The sequence below is a fragment of the Adiantum capillus-veneris genome, chromosome 15 (genome assembly GCF_014529385.1).
Source record: "Adiantum capillus-veneris isolate H3 chromosome 15, ASM1452938v2, whole genome shotgun sequence".
NCBI lineage: Eukaryota > Viridiplantae > Streptophyta > Polypodiopsida > Polypodiales > Pteridaceae > Adiantum > Adiantum capillus-veneris.
The window spans coordinates 64,132,808-64,154,359 of record NC_140945.1 but is presented as its reverse complement, the minus strand read 5'-3'; the positions used below and the strand labels follow the sequence as shown (position 1 = coordinate 64,154,359).

The 21,552-nt window shown below is 42.8% G+C and overlaps 2 protein-coding genes across 5 annotated transcripts in view; both read right to left on the bottom strand.

The window, feature by feature from the left end:
* Positions 1-4,877: 4,877 nt before the first annotated feature.
* LOC147440788 (pyruvate kinase 1, cytosolic-like) overlaps positions 4,878-21,552 on the bottom strand; it is a 59,019-nt gene continuing 42,344 nt past the window's right edge. For all 4 annotated transcript variants that reach the window (XM_086482632.1, XM_086482630.1, XM_086482631.1 and 1 more), the window contains exons 15-17: positions 6,515-6,614; positions 5,471-5,530; positions 4,878-5,385 (exon numbers count right to left, since the gene is read on the bottom strand). In XM_086482632.1, the coding sequence (XP_086338758.1) occupies positions 5,233-5,385; positions 5,471-5,530; positions 6,515-6,614 (313 nt within the window). In that variant the 3' untranslated portion in view covers positions 4,878-5,232. The remainder of the gene's footprint in view (positions 5,386-5,470; positions 5,531-6,514; positions 6,615-21,552) is intronic.
* LOC147440790 (uncharacterized) lies at positions 20,976-21,317 on the bottom strand. The gene has a single exon (XM_086483588.1). It carries the CDS (start codon positions 21,300-21,302, stop codon positions 20,976-20,978), a length of 327 nt encoding a protein of 108 aa, XP_086339714.1. The 5' UTR covers positions 21,303-21,317.

The following is a 21,552-nucleotide window of genomic DNA, read 5'->3' as shown; positions in this document are numbered from 1 at the left end:
AGTGAAGTTCGTTCAATTCAAATTCCTCAAAGGGGCTTTAACAGTCTTAAAAAGAAAGAAATCTTGTCCTTTTCAATGCTATTTTTCAAAGCAATCGTTTGCTTCTTTGGCACATTGAAAAAGGCTTTAAAGTTAAGAGAACAAAGGATTAAAGAGTGCATTCCTAGGAGTTTGATCCCATGATGTTAAGTATTGACTCGTTGAACTTTTTCTTAATATTTTAATTTATAAAAAAATCATTTAAGGACTTCATAAAGATTTAATTTATTGAATTGTTTTTTATTTCATGAGCTCATTAAATTTATATTTTCTTACAAAAGCATTAAAATATTATGTTGTTTTAGTTTGTCAATGTGTCGCTTTATTTTATTGTTTTTTATTTTACTTTCTTTTCATTATAATATCTTGTTTTGAAATACCAATGTACAATGTGCACCTTTCATTTTATTGTCACTTTGTGATATATAAACTATTTGTGATTATGTATGTATAATTGGTAATACAATTTTATATTATAACACAACATGTGATTGTAACGGCTCATTTAAACTTACTTTTCATACTTCTCATGTGAATTGAGAAAACTAATCATTAATGTGATGTGAATTAAAAAAATTATTGTTTCTCTAAAAGAAGCATCATGGGGTTTGTTTTAAGACTGTTTTTAGGCATTCATGATAAATATGTCATCTCTTTCACTTCACATTGTAAAGATATTACAGAATTTATTTCATTCAATATTAAGCAACATTTCATGAACAAATTTGATTTGATTTGATTTGTATGGAATTTAAAATTCACAGACTTTCACTAATATTGAATACTCTTTCGTGTGTGTGCTTGCACATATTGAGAGAGAGAGAGAGAGAGAGAGAGAGAGAGAGATCATCTGATTTGGAAATATATTTTGAATCTGCATATTTGATATCTTGAAATATCATTCTTCAAGCTCATTTGATATTAAGTATATTATTGTTATACCTCATATTTTATGATAGGATTCAGACGAGGTGATGTCAGCGTGAGGGGAAGAGGTGCTTGTCATCCTTGGCACAAATCCCTTGGGCAAAAGATAAGAGTGAAGATCGCACGAATGCGATGCATGTGTAGAGAGAGGTAGAGAGAGAGAGAGAGAGAGAGAGAGAGAGAGAGAGAGAGAGAGAGAGAGAGAACACACACAATGTGGATGGAGCAACTCACCACAATGTATGAGAGAGGCTCTTATTCTTCTATTTAGTAAAGAATAAGGTATGTACAAGTGATGGACGGTCAAACTCCTTTGGCGTGTTTGACCGGGGTAAGAGGCACACCGTCTTCACCCAACAACCTCCCACTTAAAGAACTAGTCTTGCTTGGTAGGCCTTTGCTGTACATGATCTAATAGATTTGGGAGCGTAGTTGGTTAGTTGGTTTTGAATTGCTATTGCCTCGGGTTTTGTTCTGGAATATGAGCAAATGAGTAGAACCAATGGTTAGGCACCAAGAATAGCTCAACTTGGGACTTCATGAGCATTGAGAAGAAGCAAGTTGTGTCCCATAGCGCTCCCTATACACAAAGGACTACTAAATTGAATTGAGCAAAAGGGTTGCAACTTAACCTACTTTTGTAGTTGTTTGCAGATTGCCATTCAGTCTAGTAATATCGACCATTTAGTCTCTAGACCGTGGAGCATGCACTAATGAGGAAAACATGTAGTTAAACTAACTTAAGAAAGCATTGAAAAACTCCAAGAAATAAATAAAGCATCAATAGATTTAAAAATGAAATACACTACCGACTTGGTACACGTGTATGGATATCATCCAATTATGCAAGCCGGAGGGCAATGTTTGAATCAAGCTACACAAAAACAATGTGAATAGTTAAACATTTTTGCAGCTAGGCACAAAGTGAAAATGCTAAATATACAGTGCACGTCATGCAGAAGTTCCATACAAAAGTATGGTGGAGAGTTGACACTGTGGTCTCTCCAAAAATTATAAGAAACGGAAGCCGTGCCCTGCCCCGGAGCATTTATGTGTTGCGCCAAGCAAACATATGGGCATAGAGAATTGGATACAGATAACGGACCTTGCAATATTGTCGAGTTGGAGTCGTGCTTGTGCAATCGAAAATGTCCATTGTTGTGAATATATGTATGTCCTCTGTGTCAGACACAAAACAAGAATCAAGACAAATACAAAAGATACAAGATATTGATTAAGCTTAAGAAGAAGGAGAGGTAACTTTATATTGTATGTCATAGACAGTGTAGAGATAAGTTCTCAGTGCAAAAGTCCCATTGGCATGAAGCACGTTGCTACTATGAGGCATCTTATAAATTGCAAAGTGTACATATCTAGATCATAAGCAACTGTCTTCTTTTGAAAATGTAGCTACTGGCAAGGAGGTGATGAATGTCGGGCCTATGAACTCATGTTGAGATACGAACATGCAACAAATTTGGAGACGAGTATGCCGGCCCGTAAATGCGAGTGATGATGTCGGCTTGGACATGGGTCAGCTACGTATTGGGGGAGAAGCTCTTCGGAGCCCTCTAATCGTTCTTGCCTGGAGCCACCATTCTAGATCCATTGCCACAACCCCACTACCTGCAGGAGGTCGGTAATGATAATAGTAGATGCCCCTATCGAGGCGTGCTTGAAGACGTTGCAGGTCGTGTTCCGGCCAATGTCCATGAGTGCACTGTCTGGTGATGGGTAGTCCTAGCATTGAAGTCCCCTAGGATGATAATGTCACCATCCCTAGAGAACTCCCATATGTCATCATCCAAAATAGAGAAAGGGGATTGTCCTCTGGGTGATGCATAAACTGATGTACTCGGGGGAAAGTAGCAAATAGCAAGGTAGAGATATTTGCCTTTCTCTGCTTTCAATCTCACCCACAGGTACCTAGCCTACTCATCCCTGTGGGCTATATGTATCAATGGCTGCAAATCCTCTCTAAATAACATTGCCACTCCCCCCGAGCCCCGTCCTCTGTGCTCTGAGCGTGTCTCCTGTCTGTAAGCTGTCTCCCGGCTGTATCCACTGATGTGGCATGGATTGCCCAGGGGCCTGGTGTGTCTCAGAGTAAAAGATGATGTCTCTTCCAGTGAAGCTATCCTCAAAAGCACCCACATCAAGACGCATAGATCCATTACAGTTCCAGGTAGCCACTTTGAGTGTGGTCCCATAAGTCTCGCACCGTCATGTGGAGCGTCGCTCTAGTATTACCACTCTTCCATCTCCGTAAAAGGCAATCTTGCCTTTTTCCCTTGCCGCTTTGAGAGAGACAGAGAGAGAGAGAGAGAGAGAGAGAGAGAGAGAGAGAGAGAGAGAGAGAGAGCAATTGATCTCAAGTCGCAATCTACACAACCCCATGAATATAGCATGCACACATACTCGTTTATCAAGGGTGGAATCCACACATGCATGTACATGTGTGCGTGCACACACAGTATAGAGGTAACCTCTTAACACACACAAGCAAAACCACATAGGAAGGCTCTTACTCACATGTATTTGTTTGAATGCTTACTCACACGCCCTTTGAACTTTGAAAAGACTTCACATATAACACTTCGTATTGTGTTTTAACTAGTAGGTGGGCACCATAAACACATGGGTGTGGAATGAAAGTGCTAAAAGTAAATTACTCAATAAGCCGGGCAGCTACCATTTTTCATGTACTCGTAGATGGGCAACCTTTCAATGTCTATCTAGGGAAAAACCTGACAGAGATGAGCTTAGGTTGCTTGATTTTCCCTATTGTTTTTATCTCTACTTGGAAATCCCTTAAGACAAAAACACTTAATAGAGAGTTAAGAATTGTATTAATGTTGGAATCATTGCTCAAATATGTGCACACACACACACACACACACACACAAGTTATAAAGAGCTTCCAACTTGAGAGGTTGGAGAGTTGACAATTCCACGTTGGAGGCGAAGCGCCTTTGGACCAGCCGGATTGTTTGCCTATTTTTACAGTTAATGTTCCATCTAAAGCACAATTGGTACATGTAGCAATGCCCATGTATAAATGCCAACTAAGAGTTAGTGTCCAATCGAAAGCATGAGGTACACACAACAATGGCCATGTACAATGTCCACATGGGGGATAATCAGGTAACATCAATAGCCTAACCAATATTCCTTTTCCCACAATTTCTTATTTCTTATTTCTTTCTTGGAAAAATTACTCAAGTGCCTGAAAAATCCATGGAAATTCCCAATGAAATGAAAGATTCCCCATGTGCTCAAAACGCCTAATGTAAGCAACTTAGAAGTTTTATACTATACTACCTACTTTTATACAATGATTAACTATCCTTGAATAGGACAGAGCATGAAGTAGATAAGTAGCTTCTTAGCTAGACATTACCATAATATACCTAGAACCTTACATCCCTCGAATTTTTATTAGACTTGGTCACCTAAAAGCATCGCTGCAAGCTCACAAGGAGCAGACCGATGCTCAGTTGGAAATCAAAAAAACACTCGAGCCAAAATAATCTAAGCTTAACCATGACCTGTCAAGTTTCGAGATGCCTTGCTCCAACAAGACAAATAGGACAATTAGCATTCCAATTTGCGGCACGTACTTCAAAGCAAAGGGTATGAGAAAATGTGCCAACTTAGGGCATTGACTTTTTGCATTACTTCAAGCTGCCAAAACACAAATCTTTGGCAAATTTTAACTCCTCATAGTACTTCTCAAATTGGCAATGTCAAAATCAAGGAAACTAATGATAAGTTTTAGGGTTTGGGGTTTAGGGTGAAAAATACAATGTTTGGAGAAAGAGATGTGCACACACACTCGCATTTGCATGGCATCCACACCCTGCATCCGCACACGCCCGTGCCATACCCGTGTGACCTTAGTTAACAGAAACTTTTAGAAACGCGTGATACGGTCCTTTTATATGAATTTTCGAAAATAACAATAATCAGATCACACCCCCCATTAACAGGGCTTTATGCTGATAATGATCCTACAGAAAAGGAAAGTCAAAATTGTAAGGCCACTCTCTGTCTCTCTCTAAGTCTCCAATCTGCCTTAATTGTTGCATAGATCTCTTCCCATAGAGAATAATTAAAATCAGAGAATTCTGACCCGGTAAAATACTTCCATTGCCTTGGTTAGTACTAAGGCAAGTACAAAGTCCCCACTCAAATAATTTCCTTTCCCTTCGATGGAGAAAAGTTTTAAGGCTTGAAAAAGCCATTTTTTAGCAGAACGACGCCTGCTTATTCTTCGAGCTCAATAATCTTTACCACAGAAGAATCGCCCACTTTCTGACATACCACTATACGATCATGAGGCTTGATAATTCCTGCAGATTTGCCATGGTCCATTGCCACCTTGAGGACAGACTCATTTGTAGCATTTGTTGTTTCCGCCTGTACATAAAGAGAGAGAACAATCATCAACCAGATTCGCATGGTTATACCGGTCCGACAAGATGAGCGCGGATTTGCTACTTACAGGATGTCTTGGGTCAGCCAGCATCGGAAAAATTCCTCTGATAACCAAACATTGTCTTGCCTGCATGTCAAATCAGAATGACAAAAAGAAAACTTGATCATTCATTTCGCTATCCATAACCTTCCAGCGACCCAAAGGCAAGGAAAAACAGGGAGAACTCCCAGCAAACAGCACCAAAGAAACACACTCCTTAAGGACACACACACACGAGCATATACATCAATACAAAGTTCCGAGTACTGAGTTTCTGTCAAAAATCTTGAGATGCAGGGCAGACTCGGCCACAATTAAGCGTAGCATTAAAAGACGTATTAGCTAGAAAAAATTAATACAAGCCAACGGCAGCCGTAGAGGAGAGCACGAGCAAACGTGAGCTTTAGAGTCCTCTGCAAGTGCATGTAATCTTTACATCATGCCTTGACCTTCAAGTGCTTTAGTAAGCTGGTGTCACATTTTAATTCAAGCATTTGGAATCCCAATTCTACTTCAAGCTTTTGGGATTCAAGTGACTCAATATAAAAAGGATTTGCCCACACTCACTAGAGCCCCACTTTAACAGCCATCCTGTAGTCCCTCTGAGAGCTGATCTACCAAACATCACCAGTATGCCTATTCTTGGTAAATCAGACGATGTGTTCACAGTTCACAGGCTGTACTGTCTTTTACCTTACACCTTCCCCATTTGAAGCTCATAAACCCCCTAGTTGCCAAGCATATGCAAGTAAAATGCTCAGTAAACATGGTAGCATTTTTGCATAATCACATCATAATACTGCAACAGAACTTTGATTCCTAGTATTCTCCCATTCTCAACCTCCAAGCAATGCCAATGTTGCGACTGTGAAGAGAACATTTGACCTAACTACTGTTGAGTACATAGGAGTTATGCCATAATATTTGAACCTTTAAACCATGTCAAGCACAATCCCAAACAGCCAACTAGATTGTCCGCAACAAGTAATTAATACCCACACCTGAAGTAAGCCCCCAAACAGTAACTTGAAATTAAACACACTTATTATTACATAGAGAATGAATCCTTGCCTGGAATGCACCGGTAAAACTCCAGCGCAATTGATTTGTGGTCAAGCGAGGAATCACTACTGACAGGACAGGCATTGTTGGCCTGTACTTTGCTATTAACCTGTACAGACAAGTGCAATAACACAAGTTTTGTTTAGATAAGCTATATATCTTGACAAAAAGAGGGAAGATAATACATCCTTGACATCAACCCTAACTAGTAGCATCAAAGACAAACTTTGGAAAGAGGTAAGCAATTATATTCATTATAAGGCTCTCACTTCTCGAGTTAACCATTTTAAGGGAAACCCTCCCCCTTCACCCCTCCAAAAAAAACCTAAACCGGCTTTTTGCACTTCAAGAAATTAAGGATTACTTATATATTGACGTTTCGATCCCAGGTTTTGTCCCATCTTTCCAACAAGGTGAAATGCTTCGTGTCAAATTTCTGACTTGCATTGTGAAACGTTCCAGGCTGAAATATTTCATGGTGAGCTGGCTTATGGACTGGCTGTAAATAACTGACTGATTTTTGGCTATCAAACACAAGCATGAGAGGAATGGCTGCTACATGGTGCCCCCTATATGCCTGATTCTCTGTCTCCCCCCTCATTTTTGTCACAAAGTGATCAAGTGGCATGCCCAACCAGAAGAGGCATGGCCGAGTGGACAAGAGGAACTAAACCCAAAAGATGCCTATCAACTTAAAGAACTTATGAGCACCGAGCATGGGACCTAAAACCCTAAAAACCCAAAGCTTGAACTCTAAAGATGACTTTTGTAAAACATGCTGACATGCTGGTGTGGCATACTGTATGGATGCTGACGTGGCAATGGCTATACAGAAATTTCCGCAAATTGCGCTGGTTGTGCCATGTGGAGGACTGTACGGATTTCCGCAATTTTCGTTGGCAGCTTTTAGGAGTTTCTAGCACTAGCTTTTGGGAGCATATGCTTTTGGGGTTTAGTGCTTTAGCTTTTGGGGCTCTGCTTTTGGGCAAACCCTACACTGTTTATAAGAGCCCCTAGGGCCTCACTCTGTAGAGCATCTGGACGCAGAGTCTAAGAGCAAAGGACCCTCAGGAGATGTACTTTGCAAGCATAATAATAAGAACTACCGTCAAGGGCGCAAGCCTTTGGATCTGCCCTGCGTTCCCAACCGACAGACTCCCACAACGAGCATTTTAGTCAGCTATACAGATATCAGAAAGCTCGATACGACAAACCATGGTTCAGATCACACAGCCTTGACCTGGAGAGTTTGCCACCTTTCCAATACAACCCCGAGCTCCATCTCTTGAAGGGAGCAAAAGCCCTTCTGGGTGTAGGCAATGCAAATCATTGATGCAGACGACAGAAGCGTGAGGAAGAGGACGCAAGCAAAGTTTGGGTCGTGTGATAATATTGAAACCGGCCTGTTTAACTGTAGCATCGATACCATGATGCCCTGCATACGGTGGGACATGACTCTCTTCCATAACTTTGCGTCGCAATGGCTTTGTGACACACAATCTGCCATGCGTCATCATGAACCCATCTTTGAGAAGATAGTGTTCATGACGTTGTCCATTCATTAGCTGCTCGAAGACCCTTGCAAAATCTTCATCATTTGCATATTGTTCCCTCATATCATCAAGTTCATGATGATAAGGAATTGACACAGCTGAAATTTGTGGCTTCCTTGACAAGGCATCAACCACAACATTCTTCTTGCCTTCCACATGCACAATCTGAAAATGGAACATGGACAAGATATTTGCCCATCGCATATGCTTCTCAGATAACTTTGCCTGTGTCAAGAAGTATCGCAAGGTCTGATGATCCGTTTGGACAACGGAATCTGCACCTAGCAGGTAGTGTTTCCAACTTAAGAGCGCATGAATCACGGCCTGCAGTTCTTTTTCATAGACTTGCATAGTCTTTTCTGGCCCTTGCAAGATTCTACTCTCATAGACTACTACCCTGCCATCTTTGCACCAATGCTACTACCGCAGGCGTCGCACTGGACCACAAATGACTTCCTAAGATCTGGCAACACAATGATTGGATCTAAAGTCATCTTTTCCTTAAAGAGATTAAAAGCTGAAATCTCTTTCTGTGTCCATCTAAAGGTGACTGCCTTCTTTTGAAGAGCATGTAAAGGTGAAGCAATCTCAGTGAAATTTCGGATAAACCTTCTGTAATAGGAGCATAGTCCCAAGAAGCTTCGGACATCGTGCACCGTCTTCAAATCTGGCCATGACTTGATCGCTTCAACTTTTGCAGGATCCACTCTGACACCATCCTTTGAGACAATGTGTCCCAGAAAGTGAATCTCTTCCAGAAAAAATTCGCTTTTCTTTGCATTGATGAGCAACATATGGCTGCGTAGCTCTTTGAACACAATGGCCAAGTGATGCCTAGCTCCTCTTCATTCTTTGAGTAGACTATCATGTCGTCAAAGAATGTATCAACAAACTGTTGGTGTGGACGGAAAATTCTGTCCATCATCCTATTGAACGTAGCAAGAGTATTTGTGAGACCGTCACGTGACACATCCCAACCCTATGTGTCCGTGGACAAGCTACACCACAACAGGGTTCAGTTAGTCCAGTCAAGTTTAGATTAGCAGTGATCTGGCACTTTTGTGAGTCTATTCGTAGACCGTGCATGCCAAGTCACTTCGCATAGATGCATATCCTCCGATTGCACACAGCATGACCATCGGAATTCCCATCAGAATCCATTAGCATCAGCTAGGGGAATTTTCCAATGCATTTAGCCTATTTTCCTATTTATTGGGATTTTCACTTATTATTTTTAAGTGACTTTCCAACAAAAGTAGGTTGGGCAATTTTGCTAAGTTAATATATAAGCAAACCCAAGTTAGCACTTTCTGGCAGAAGAGGCAACAGGAGCTTCCCGCTCAACAGGCAACTTCTCACCAGTACCGAAACAGTCATTTTCAGCCAAAACAGTCATTTTCAGCCACCGAAACAGTCCCGAAATTCAGCGATTAGAAGATCTTAGATTTCACCCATCAAGTCGTCGTCGTCACCACCGTCGTCGTCGTCGGCATAGTCCAAATTGCATACGCATTGTACACCTATGTGCAATCAAAGTAGACCACTCTCGCCAACGAGAGTGGGGCCTTCGGAGGAGGGTTTTACAAAATCTCGGGTGTCGTATCTCTTCTCTCTCCTTCTCTCAGTCTCATTCACTTGCACGCACAATATCCACTCACTTTGTTCGTGATCATAGCACTCTCCATAAGACGGAAAGATCTCTCTTTCCCTAAGAACTAAAAGGAACCTTGAGCAATAAAGATCACTAATCTTGAGAAAATACAACATTCATTCCGCGGCACCTAACATTGGTATCAGAGCTTTGGAAGTGTTCTGCATTACTCAAGGAAAGAACCACAAGAATTTTTTTTTCCCTGTTGCGATCGCACGAACCCAAGTTTACTTGGGCGTGGCCATTCCTAATCGTGTTTTGTTGAAGAGTGACAGGAATCCCAAGAAAGAAGGGCTTGTCCAACCTCCCCTTGTGTCTCTTTTCACTCATTGAGAGCGGACCGTGCACTTAGCGGCCGGCCAATCGACGTGAGGTGGGAAAAAGCAACCTTGGTGTGACCGCAAGGCCGCCAAGGGCTGCGCCCGCAGAAAGGAGTAGAACTCGGGTGAAGAGAAGATCCTTCTCCAGCGCGATTTGCAAGCGAAAGAAAACCTCAAGATCCTCAAGAACTCAAGACCCGCAAGAACCCAAGTTCCTCGTGAACTTAAGAACCAAGACCCCCAAGAACCCACGACTTCAGAATGATCATCACTCGAAGCGGAATGGATACTTCGCTTGGAGGTGATGAGCATGAAAGAGGCGACGAAGAAATTTCCCCACCAGGAGGTTTTAACGACCCTTCCCCATCTACGACAAAGATTGCACTAACTCCTATGGAGGAGTTAGAGCTGATGTTTAAGAAAAGAATGGCAAAAATGAAACGCAGACACGCAAAAGAAAAAGCAGAAAGAGAAGTAGAAAGAAAGGCAAGAGAAGTAGAAAGAGAAGCAGCAATAAAGGCAAGACAAGAACAGCACGACCGACACATGCAAGAGTTCTTGCGACTCTTGTCTGTCACAAAGTGATGACGTGGCAAACAGCAGAAACCCTAATTTCTGCCAGAAACCCTAAAATTCCTACAAACCCTAATTTCTGCCAAGAACCCTAATTTTCGAAAATCGTGGAGGCTTTTTTTTTTTTGGAAAATGATGAGCAGCGCGACTTTTGCTTATTTTTATAAAAAAAAAGAGAAAAGACTCTCTAAGAGAGAGAGAGAGAGAACTCATGCTTTTTATTTCAAAAGCTTTTGGGGCTCTGCTTTTGGGCATCCCTTGTATCTTTAAATAAGTGGTGAGGGCCTCACTTCTCACAGCATCTGGACGCAGAGTCTGAGAGTGAAACCCTAACCGCTCTCTTGTACTTTGATGATTGATTAATACAAAAAGAAATACCGAAAGGGGCGCCAGTCTTTGGGGCCAATATCTCTAGGCACGGAACTCCGCCGGGCCAGTGCAAATCTATTGTGATCTGTGAATTGTTTTGAAGTAGTTATTTGGTGCTATCGCGGTTGATTCTTGACTTGGAGTGTCCAAGTCTGTTACATTGTCTCCAATGTCGGCACCGATGCAAGAGATTCGGGAAAAGGAGACTCTCTCAGTCTCTTCTTCTCCAAAGCATGACCCACAGGATTTGCATGATTGTGTGAAGCATGATGATGATTCGATTGACAATGACTTGCATGATGATTTGAAGCACAATGATAAGCATGATGATTTGGATGCCAATGATTTGCATAATGATTTGGATGACAATGACAAGCATGATGATTTGCATGATCAAGATGTGATTTGTCACAAGCATGATGAGTTGCATGAAGAAGATGTGATTGTTCACAAGGATGATGTGTTAGTTGATGCTTTTTCTAGCGAAGCTAACCTCGTTGTAGATTCGATCAATCACCAAGAATCAATCTTGGCTTTCGAGTCGAGGTCCACAGATCCCCCATAGGTCGATTCGATAGATCCCAAAGAAGCGATCTTGGCTCTCGAGCCTTGGTCCAAAGAACCATCACAGGAAGTATTATGTGTTCGCATGATTGATAGGCACGCATTGTTCGAGTGTTTCATTCGTGAGGGTTTCCTGTATTTTAGTCAGCATCGTTATGTGATCCCTTTTACTAGGCATGACATATTGTATGTTGAGCACGTTTCTCTCATGGATGAGCACGAATGTATGCGGATTGTTCATGAAAATTTGAAAAGTTTGTATATCAGGAAGTCACATTCCATGTTTCTTCCTTGGTATGACACAGTTTCTGAACGAGCACATGATTGTATGAGCACCAAGCATGGGCATTTCCATTGTGATTTGCCACAATTGATTGATTTCGATCAAACAAAAAAGATTCGACCGCATTGTTTGCATGTGTTTGATGAACGGGTTGTCACTCCGTCTCTATGTTCGTCTACATTGCATGCACAGTCTTTAGAGAAGACAAGATTTTTTTCCTTCACTTTACATCGAATGGGTATGTTCATGGTTTTGTGTTGGAGATTGTTTCAGGAATTTTCAGCCATGGAGATTCTTGAAGAAGAAAGAAGCAGGTCTCTAGACGAAGTTGAAGCATCGAAGGAGCCACAGAAGACTTTGTGTCGCTTTCGGCGCGGCCGAAAGAAGCAAGCGTTGCAGACCTTTATGAAGTTGAAGTACCGCACGACCCACACATCAGAGTGGGCCGCTGAAGAGTCCCTTCCAGGATTCCGGATGCTGTTGGCGATCTCCCTCGACGCCATACAGTTCAGTACCAGTACCTCACTTTGAAAAGGAGGGGATGTCACGTGACACATCCCAACCCTATGTGTCTGTGGACAAGCTACACCACAGCAGGGTTCAGTCAATCCAATCAAGTCTAGATTAGCAGTGATCTGGCACTTTTGTGAGTCTATTCGTAGACCGTGCATGCCCAGTCACTTAGCATAGATGCATATCCTCCGGTTGCACACAGCATGATCATCGGAATTCCCATCAGAATCCATTAGCATCAGTTAGGAGAATTTTCCAGTGCATTTAGCCTATTTTCCTATTTATTGGGATTTTCACTTATTATTTTTAAGTGACTTTCCAACAAAAGAAGGTGGGGCAATTTTGCTAAGTTAATATATAAGCAAACCCAAGTTAGCACTTTCTAGCAGAAGAGGCAGCAGGAGCTTCCCGCTCAACAGGCAACTTCTCCGCAGTACCCCCCCTCAACAGTAGACCCTCGCCATCCACTCCTTCCCTTTGGCGTTTCCTCCCAGCAACCATCGCCAACAAGTCCTCCTGCCTGACGTTCCAACCTCAGCAGATACATCCCAGCCAGCGTTTTTCAGACCTTGACAAAAACGCTAGCATCATTGCAAATTCAGCGTTTTTTCAGCCCTGTCAAAAACGCCAGCTCAGCAGTAGCAAAAACGCAGAATTCAGCAGTTGGATTCTCGCAGTTTTCAGCCTATGACGCAATAGCAGATCAGCCCCTAGACGGTTGCAGATGTTCCCCCCATTTTTAGCCAAGAAAACGCAGCCAAAACAGTCATTTTCAGCCACCGAAACAGTCCCGAAATTCAGCGATTAGAAGATCTTAGATTTCACCCATCAAGTCGTCGTCGTCACCATCGGCATAGTCCAAATTGCATACGCATTGTACACCTTTGTGCAATCAAAGTAGACCACACTCGCCGACGAGAGTGGGGCCTTCGGAGAAGGGTTTTACAAAATCTCGAGTATCGTATCTCTTCTCTCTCCTTCTCTCAGTCTCATTCACTTGCATGCACAATATCCACTCACTTTGTTCGTGATCATAGCACTCTCCATAAGACGGAAAGATCTCTCTTTCCCTAAGAACTAAAAGGAACCTTGAGCAATAAAGATCACTAATCTTGAGAAAATAACATGCTCCTTCTAATTTGTCCAGAATATCATCAATTCTAGGTATAGGGAACCTATTCTTGATGGTATTCTTGTCCAGTGCACAGTAGTCGATGCACATACGCCATGAGCCATCCTTTTTCTGCACCAACAACACTGGAGAACAGAATGGAGATGAACTGGGCTAAATCATTCCCTTTTCTAACAGCTCCTGTACTTGGCTCATTATCTCTTTCTACTCAGCCGCACTAACCCTATACCGAGGCTTATTTGGTGGGCTATTGCCTGGCACCAAATCTATCGCATGGTCCTCGGGTCTCTCTGGCGGTAATTGAGACGGTAATGAATCGGAAAAACAGTCAGTATACTGTTGTAAAAACATTGACCTTTCTTTATCTAACACAAATAAATTTGATCCATCACAATCTGACACTTCACGTGCAAAAACCAAGTGCGCAAAAAGATGCTTTTTCATTACAGAAGTAATAGCAGAAGCTGATACAGTGGGAATAGACTCCCCTTTAAGCTTTACATCCAGAATGTGAGTCTTTCCCCTGCTCTGTACAGTGATCTTTTTGTTGTAGGCATCCATGATTCCCTGTACACGAAACAACCAAGGAATACCTAGCAACACATCACATCCATCCAGTGGCATGACGTAAAATTCTTCAGCATCTACACAGGACTGGATACGTAAGCTCAACTTTCCGATGATAGGTGTCACAGCCTCTGTATGGCCAGGACATGCCAAACCTGCCTATGCTCTATACCCCATCTCTTCAGGTCTAATTCCCAACTTTGAAGCCAATTCCGGGGAAATGAAGTTGACTTTGGCACATGGATCAAAGAAGATAAGCATTGTTTGATCCCTAACCTTTCCCCATGCTCTACAAAGCTCACTTGCATCTGAATTTGGCTTGTCGCCCACCATTTCTGGCACTAGACCGGCCATGGGCCTCTTTCCTTTCCTGTCCTCCTTGTCTTCAGGATCAGCTAGCCTTTTCTTTTGAGGACAATTGTAAGCAATGTGACCAGGCTGCTCACAGATAAAGCATTTGTTCTCTGACCTCAAGACCTTCTTTTGCTCTTTCGACTTGCGAGGAAAACGTCTTTTCCATTTCTTTGCTGATCCCTTTTCTGATTCAGCCGTAGCTTGCCTTTCCCTGCGTTGGCTAGCTCCTGAGTCGCTTTAGGAACCTCATTGGGAACGTACTTCTTCGCTGAATTTTTCTTGGATGATCCTTCCTTGATGCCAGTATTAAATTCACAATCTTCTCCCTTGAGCAAACCATTGCCAGTGTTTGCTACCTCGATGAGCTGCGTCAAAGTAGTGACTTTGGTCTTCATGCAGTACTTTCTCAATCCTTTGGGTAGGCCACAACAGTATTTTTCAATCTGTTCTGTCAATGACACAAACCTATAGGAAGTTACTAGAAGTAGAGCTTTCCAAAACTTCCGATTGTAGTCATCCAGATTCTTGCAAGTGGCAGCATTAAGCTGGTGCCATTCTGTCATGACATCTGCTCCAAAGTCATCAAATAACCATGCTATTGCAAAAATCTGCTTGAAGTAAATCCATGTGGACAGAGCTTGCCCTTGAAGCAATAAAGTTGTCCACCATTGTCCCGCATTCCCTGTCAAGAAAGTGGCTGCCTTGCGGACCTTTGAAGCCTCTGTAAAGTTTCCCCCTGTATAGGCCTTGTCAAACTGCTGGAGGAATGAGAGAAACTTCTTCCTGTCATCAAACCCTGTAAAGGTCGTGAATGTCACACCTTTGCCACCTTCTTTGTACGGAGTTGGCCTCTCCAGCGGCGTTAAGTTGTCATATGGAAGTGACTGAAACATGGAACTCTGTTAGGGTTCATCTATGTTCCTTGACCGCTATTAAGTTGACCTGGGAATGCCATATTTGACTGTTGATTTGTAATTCTAGCCATATCAAAATTTGTCTGTGGCATCCCAAATTGGCCCTGAGTGCTTTAAAACCCTGGTAGCATGCCCGTGACACCATACATGGGGTTAGGCATCATTGTTTGAGCACCCCCGAACACTGTTCCTGGCGTGTAAAACTGATTTCCACGTGCATCACCAGCCATGCTCTGGAATACCGATCCACCTCCAAAATAGCCAGGGTGTACTGAAGGTGGTGGGAAGACTTGTTACATAGCCTGTAGGTTGCTTCCCTGCCCATTAGAACCAGCTATAGGCTGCTGAAAAGTGGTTGGCTGAACTGGTACAACTCGAAAGACTGGCATTTCAGCCACCTGTTCTTGCACCTTAGGCATAGGTTGTGGAGACTGCATGTTCTCCGTCAAGTGTACAGATGTTTCCATTGACTCTGCAGTATGAATCACATGTGCTTGAGCCCTAACAGGCTTTTGAATATGATCCAGTGACCCAACTTGCTGAGATGGAAGAGGAAGTTCCAGAAAGGCTAAAAACCTCAGGTTTTGCATTACTTGTGTGAACATAGCCAGAGCAGTAGCCAACTGGGTCCTGAATATATCATCATCCGTCTGTGGTGGTCTTGAGGACTCACCCACTTCATGTGTCTGTTGACCCTGTGAGGAGGAAACCTCTTCAGTCACATCATCTGGTCTATCAGCCATAATTGCAATTCCCTGTGTCTGGTCTATGATCCCCTCTCTCTTCAAGCCCACACTGACCAAGGCTCACTTCTATGGGAAAAAGTGATTTAATCCCGACGATGGAACCATGAATCTAGCCTGTTTATCCAAAAAGGGCGGTAGACCTTAGACTTAAACTTTATTTGCTTCCACCCATTTAATTTGTCGCCCACTTTACCTGTACTTTCAAGACACAACAAAGGGGAAAGGGATACAAGCTGCTAGATTGCACCTGTATGAGAAGACCGACACCAGATTGGCCCCTAAATAAGCACCTCTTTCGGTATTTCATTATTCTTTAAAAGAGGGAATAAACGTTGTGGTTCCCTACAAGCTGCCCCGCACAATCTTGGCTGAATTTCAACTGTTCTGGCCCGATTTCGGAAGCATAACTGTACTAGGACCCTTCGCATTCAGTATCCCCACGCATTGGATGATTTTCCCGACACATTCGGACACTTTACAAAACCTGGCGAGAATCTGCAGCACGCTGAATTCTCTGTTTTCTGCCCCGAAAATGCGCCAGATCACCTGTACAGCGGTCCCCTCGCATCCCAGAACCTCCTAGGGATATTAGGGTCCACTAGAGGGGCATAACATGCTGCCATAGGGGAGAGAGAGGGCAGTGCGTAGCGTGCAGGGCATCACTCCTGGCACCGCACTGTACATAAGAGGAAAAGGAAGCACTCCATAGCTCTCAACCTGTGACAAATTGCAAATGAAGGCCTCTCCCAGCTTAAAAATCACCGCCCATTTGTCTGCATGAGCCTGCCACTTGGCGCTTTTGCAAGCATTTTCCCGTTTTGGGTTCGCCGCTTAAAAATATCTCAACCGACGCGTCAATTACTTCGCGGCAGAGTTATAAAATGTTCCCCTTGTCATGCCGGAGGTAATGACGAGAACACATTTTCAGGTCCCAAAATAGCAGTTCCCTAAATTTTAGGAGATGCTGGCATTGTATCTTTCTAGGTCATCTGACCCCCACCCCCAAAACTGAAATGTAGCCTTTGTAGCAAAGGATTCCACTTTGGCTAGTCAATGACCCCACTTTGGCTAACCATAGTCCTTGTCCAACCTTAGTGCTCTCTTGCCCTCAGGCTTGGACTCCCTCTGAACAGTTCCACACTAGCTATGCAATGCAGGGCGGTTAGATTTCCCGAGGGGTGTTTCCAAAAAGTGAAAATGAATAAATAATAAGAAAGAAATCAACAAAAAGGATAGATAGTAGTCACACGCTGGTGACAAATATTCACGCGCTTTTTGATGGTATGGTTATTATTATGAGGATACAAGTACAAGGGTAACTTAAGTGACCCTAGGGGTGGTTCACACCCAAAGAATAAGAGGCCATAAAATAATATACAATAGAGGTGGCCAGAGGAACTTTAGACCCAACAACCTCCCACTTGAAGGCTTGATGTGGCAGCTTTAAATAACTCCCACTAAGTGCAAGCAATGCTAATGTTGTGTCTTAGCAAGACACTTAGTGAGAACTGCAAGGTTATCCTGTGTTCTATGTCACAAGACGGGCACCACGTGCCAATAGAAAAGAACAGACTGAACAACTTTAAGCACTTCAAATAACAATTGAACCGAGTGAGAGAGAGAGACGACACGCGACATGGAGTGGCGGAATTCCACCCCAAAGAGTATTGGTCCCAAACCTTGGCGCCCCTTTCAGTATTTCTTTATATTGCATCAACACAGTACAAGCCGGTACTCCAAACTCTGCACCTTCGCCAGGAAGCATGCCAGAGAACGAGCCCTAACCTCATATTTAAAGGCCCTAGGTCCCAAAAGCAGTTTTACATGAAAAGCCTTCAAACTCAAAAGCTTCTCGTCCAAAAGAAATGCCAAAAAGCTGCCAACGTAAATCACGGAAATCCATACAACCTTCCACATCATCAACCAGCGCAAAATGTGGAAATCCATACAACCTACCACATCATCAGCCAACGTGATTTTCGAAAATCTGCCACGTCATCAGCCTGCTTCGCAAGTTCTTGTGTGTGTGTGTGTGAGCCTTGCTTTATTTCCTGCTTCTCTGCCTCTTCACTTAGGGTTTAGGCCCCTCGGCCAACATCTGCAAGTTGGCTCCATTTTTTAGACTTTGACACGTCAGCAGTTTGTGACATCTCCCCTTCTTGACAGAGAGTAATCGTCCGCGATGACAGCATTTCTGCAAAAACAACTCAAGGTAGCTCAAAAATTTCCGAGGGACAATCAGTTTGATCTTTTGGTTAAGGAGTTAGCTTCTCCTTTCGGCCCTTTTGATCAAGAAGTTAGCTTCTCCTTTCGGCTCTTTTGATCAAGGAGTTAGCTTCTCCTTTCGTCCAGATCGGAACTCTTGATATTCTGGCGTAGTAAAATTAGCCATCACACCCAAGACCGTACTGATCTTCCACGGGTGTCGTGATGCACTAAAATTACATACCCAGGCAATCTCATCCAATTAGGAATATTCAGTGGTTGGCACATCACAATGCAACACAAATGCTCACATATACATGTTACAAGACATAGAAACATAAAGCCGCCAATAAACACTCCCCCCCCGTAAATAACCATCCAGTCCGGGCCATGAGCTGTTCAACGACTCCCTCATCACTCCTCTTGCAAATAACCTAAAAAGATCCAGGCCATGAGATATAGAGGCTTTTTACAAACCAAACACCCCCCAGACCGCAGCCTGCGTCGTTTGGAGGTGCTAAGAGTAACTACTGCTTAGACTTCTTAATACTTCCCCCCGTAAATAACCATGCAGGTCCGGGCCATGAGTAACAACAACAATACTCCCCTCGTAAATAACCACAAGGGTCTGGGCCATGAGTATGAACAAGCATTCTCAATCAGCATTTCTCACTACTCCACCCGGAAGTAAAATCACCAATCATTGAAACCAGTATTAAAACCAGAGTCAAACAATTCAAATCGGCACCAAGACAGGTTCAAAACAGATACCACCCATTTCAAATAAATTCCAAACAAGACCACAAAACAAGTTCTCAAACAAATTTCAAACTTAAAAAGCAATCTCGACATTAGCCGAGCTCGAAAAGTCGACTGACTTTCCATCTGAAACTTGCACCAAAAATTAGGGTTAGGTTCCTTCCATGAGGTCGTAGACGAGCACAACATGGTCCATCAACTCTTGGACAGACAGTGTTTCTTTGGCGGCGATGGTAGTCCCAAGAGATAGCAATCACACCGAACTTCCAAGGTCATCTGCTCGTGAAGAGACATCTACTGAGAGATGTCGAGAAATTTCAAGTAATCTGCTAGGGTTTCCATGGCAAGCATTTCAAGATACCCCACTTTGCCAGAAGTTGCACTCCTAAGGAAGATGTCAGAAACCATATAACTTCGGCCAAAAATTTTCTTGAAAGCTTGCCAAGTACTTGGAGTATACTGCTTGGTAGCTATCAACGTCTGCATAGCACTGCCTCTGAGAAAAGCACTGCCTCGAAACAAATCTTGGATTCTTCTCTTGTAAGTGATCTTTATGGCTTATGCCCTATAAGACATGAGCGGTGAAGATGGGAGCGCGCCCGATGCGCGATGAAGTAAGGGTGAGAGTGGCTAATAAGTCCGGGTTGGAGGGCGAAGATACATCGAATAAAATTCCAATGGCTCTGTCTACTCTTCTGTAGGACCGATATGCTTTCAGAAAAGCACACCCCTGATGCTCTGATACCACTGTCACAAGACGGGCACCACGAGCCAATAGAAAAGAACAGACTGAACAACTTTAAGCACTTCAAATAACAACTAAACTGAGAGAGAGAGAGAGAGAGAGAGAGAGAGAGACGACACGCAACACGGAGTGGCAGAATTCTACCCCAAAGAGTATTGGCCCCAAACCTTGGCGCCCCTCTCGGTATTTCTTTATATTGCATCAACCAGTACAAGCCGGTACTCTAGACTCTGCACCTTCGCCACGAAGCATGCCAGAGAATGAGCCCTAACCTCATATTTAAAGGCCCTAGGCCCAAAAGCAGTTTTACATAAAAAGCCTTCCAACTCAAAAGCTTCTGGTCCAAGAGCAATACCAAAAAGCTGCCATCGTAAATCACGAAAATCCGTACAGCTTGCCACCTCATCAACCAATGCAAAATGCGAAAACCTGTACGACTTGCCACGTCATCAACCAGCATGATTTTTTTGAAATCTGCCACCACGTCATCAACTTGCTTCGCAAGTTCTTGTATGTGTGTGTATGAGTCCTCCTTTATTTCCTGCTGATCTGCCTCTTCGCTTGGGGTTTAGGGACCAGCATTTGCAAGTTGGCTCCATTCTTTAGGCTTTGACAAGTCAACAGTTTGTGACATTCTAACATTTGTCAGTGTGACAAGGCCATCATCCAATACCTGTTGTATAAAGTGGTACCGAATTGTTGGGTTTTTAGGCTGGATACACACATGTAGCATTCATGTTGTAGACACAAAATGAGGAGAGATGAGAGAGAAATAAAATGCCTATGCAAGAGGAGAACTTACACCATTGAAATGAACAAAATAACTAGTGCATAAGCAAAGCTTGTAAACTACAAGTGATGTCTAGAGCTTGTGGAGGGTGCCTTCTTATGTAGGCTCTCATGAGATGTTCTAGAGTGTTCTAAGGCTAGTTCCCACATGGTTAAGAGATGGAGTGAAGGCATGTGTTTAATCCTTGAAAACTCCCCCTTAAACTCATGCTTGGAACTCCTAAGGTTGCACAAAGGTATGTAGAAGGTTCATACATTTTGGATACATCATTTTTGGGTCTAATATGGTACATAATGGTTCTCATATGGATACAACATTATGCCCTACATTGATACAACATAAAACGGTGCTCAAAGAGATACAAAGCATCATCACCCTTAGGATACAACTTAAGGAGTGGATAACTAAACATATTGGGCTGAAAATGAACATTTAGTAAATATCATCATACTCATAATTGGATTTGGATTTTGAGCTATATTTGGGGTTACCCTCCACATGCTTTTTATTAGAAAAACTAGAGGAAGGAGAAGAGATGGCTGAATGGATCAAGTTGATGCTCTCAGCATCCTCGTTGTCGTCATCTACGTCGTCGTCGTCATCACTATGCATATAGTGAACCTTGTTAGAAGACCTTTTACCTCGTTGAATGTTGGAGGTAGTGTCGGTGTTGAACCCATTGTGGTTACAAAATTGAGGCGCATGCCCCACTTTACCACACTTCAAACACTTCTTGATTTTGTAGCAATTGAAAGACATATGATTTGTCTTTCCACAATGCTTACATGCTTTGAAGTTCTTTTTAGAAGAAGATGAAACATACAAAGCTTGTGAGGTGTTCTCTTCTTTATGTGTGTGTTTCTTCTCTTGTTCTTGTAAAGAGTTGACAATGCTCTCAAGTGAAGGAATTGGTTCCTTCTCTTTTAAGACCGTCACGATATTATCATATTACAATGGAAGAGACTTAAGTAATACGGCAATTTTGTCTTCTTCTTCAATGTTGCATTCT

Coding starts and splice junctions, on each gene's coding strand:
- LOC147440790 (XM_086483588.1), bottom strand. CDS start 21,302: ATGTCTTTCAATTGCTACAAAATCAAGAAGTGTTTGAAGTGTGGTAAA.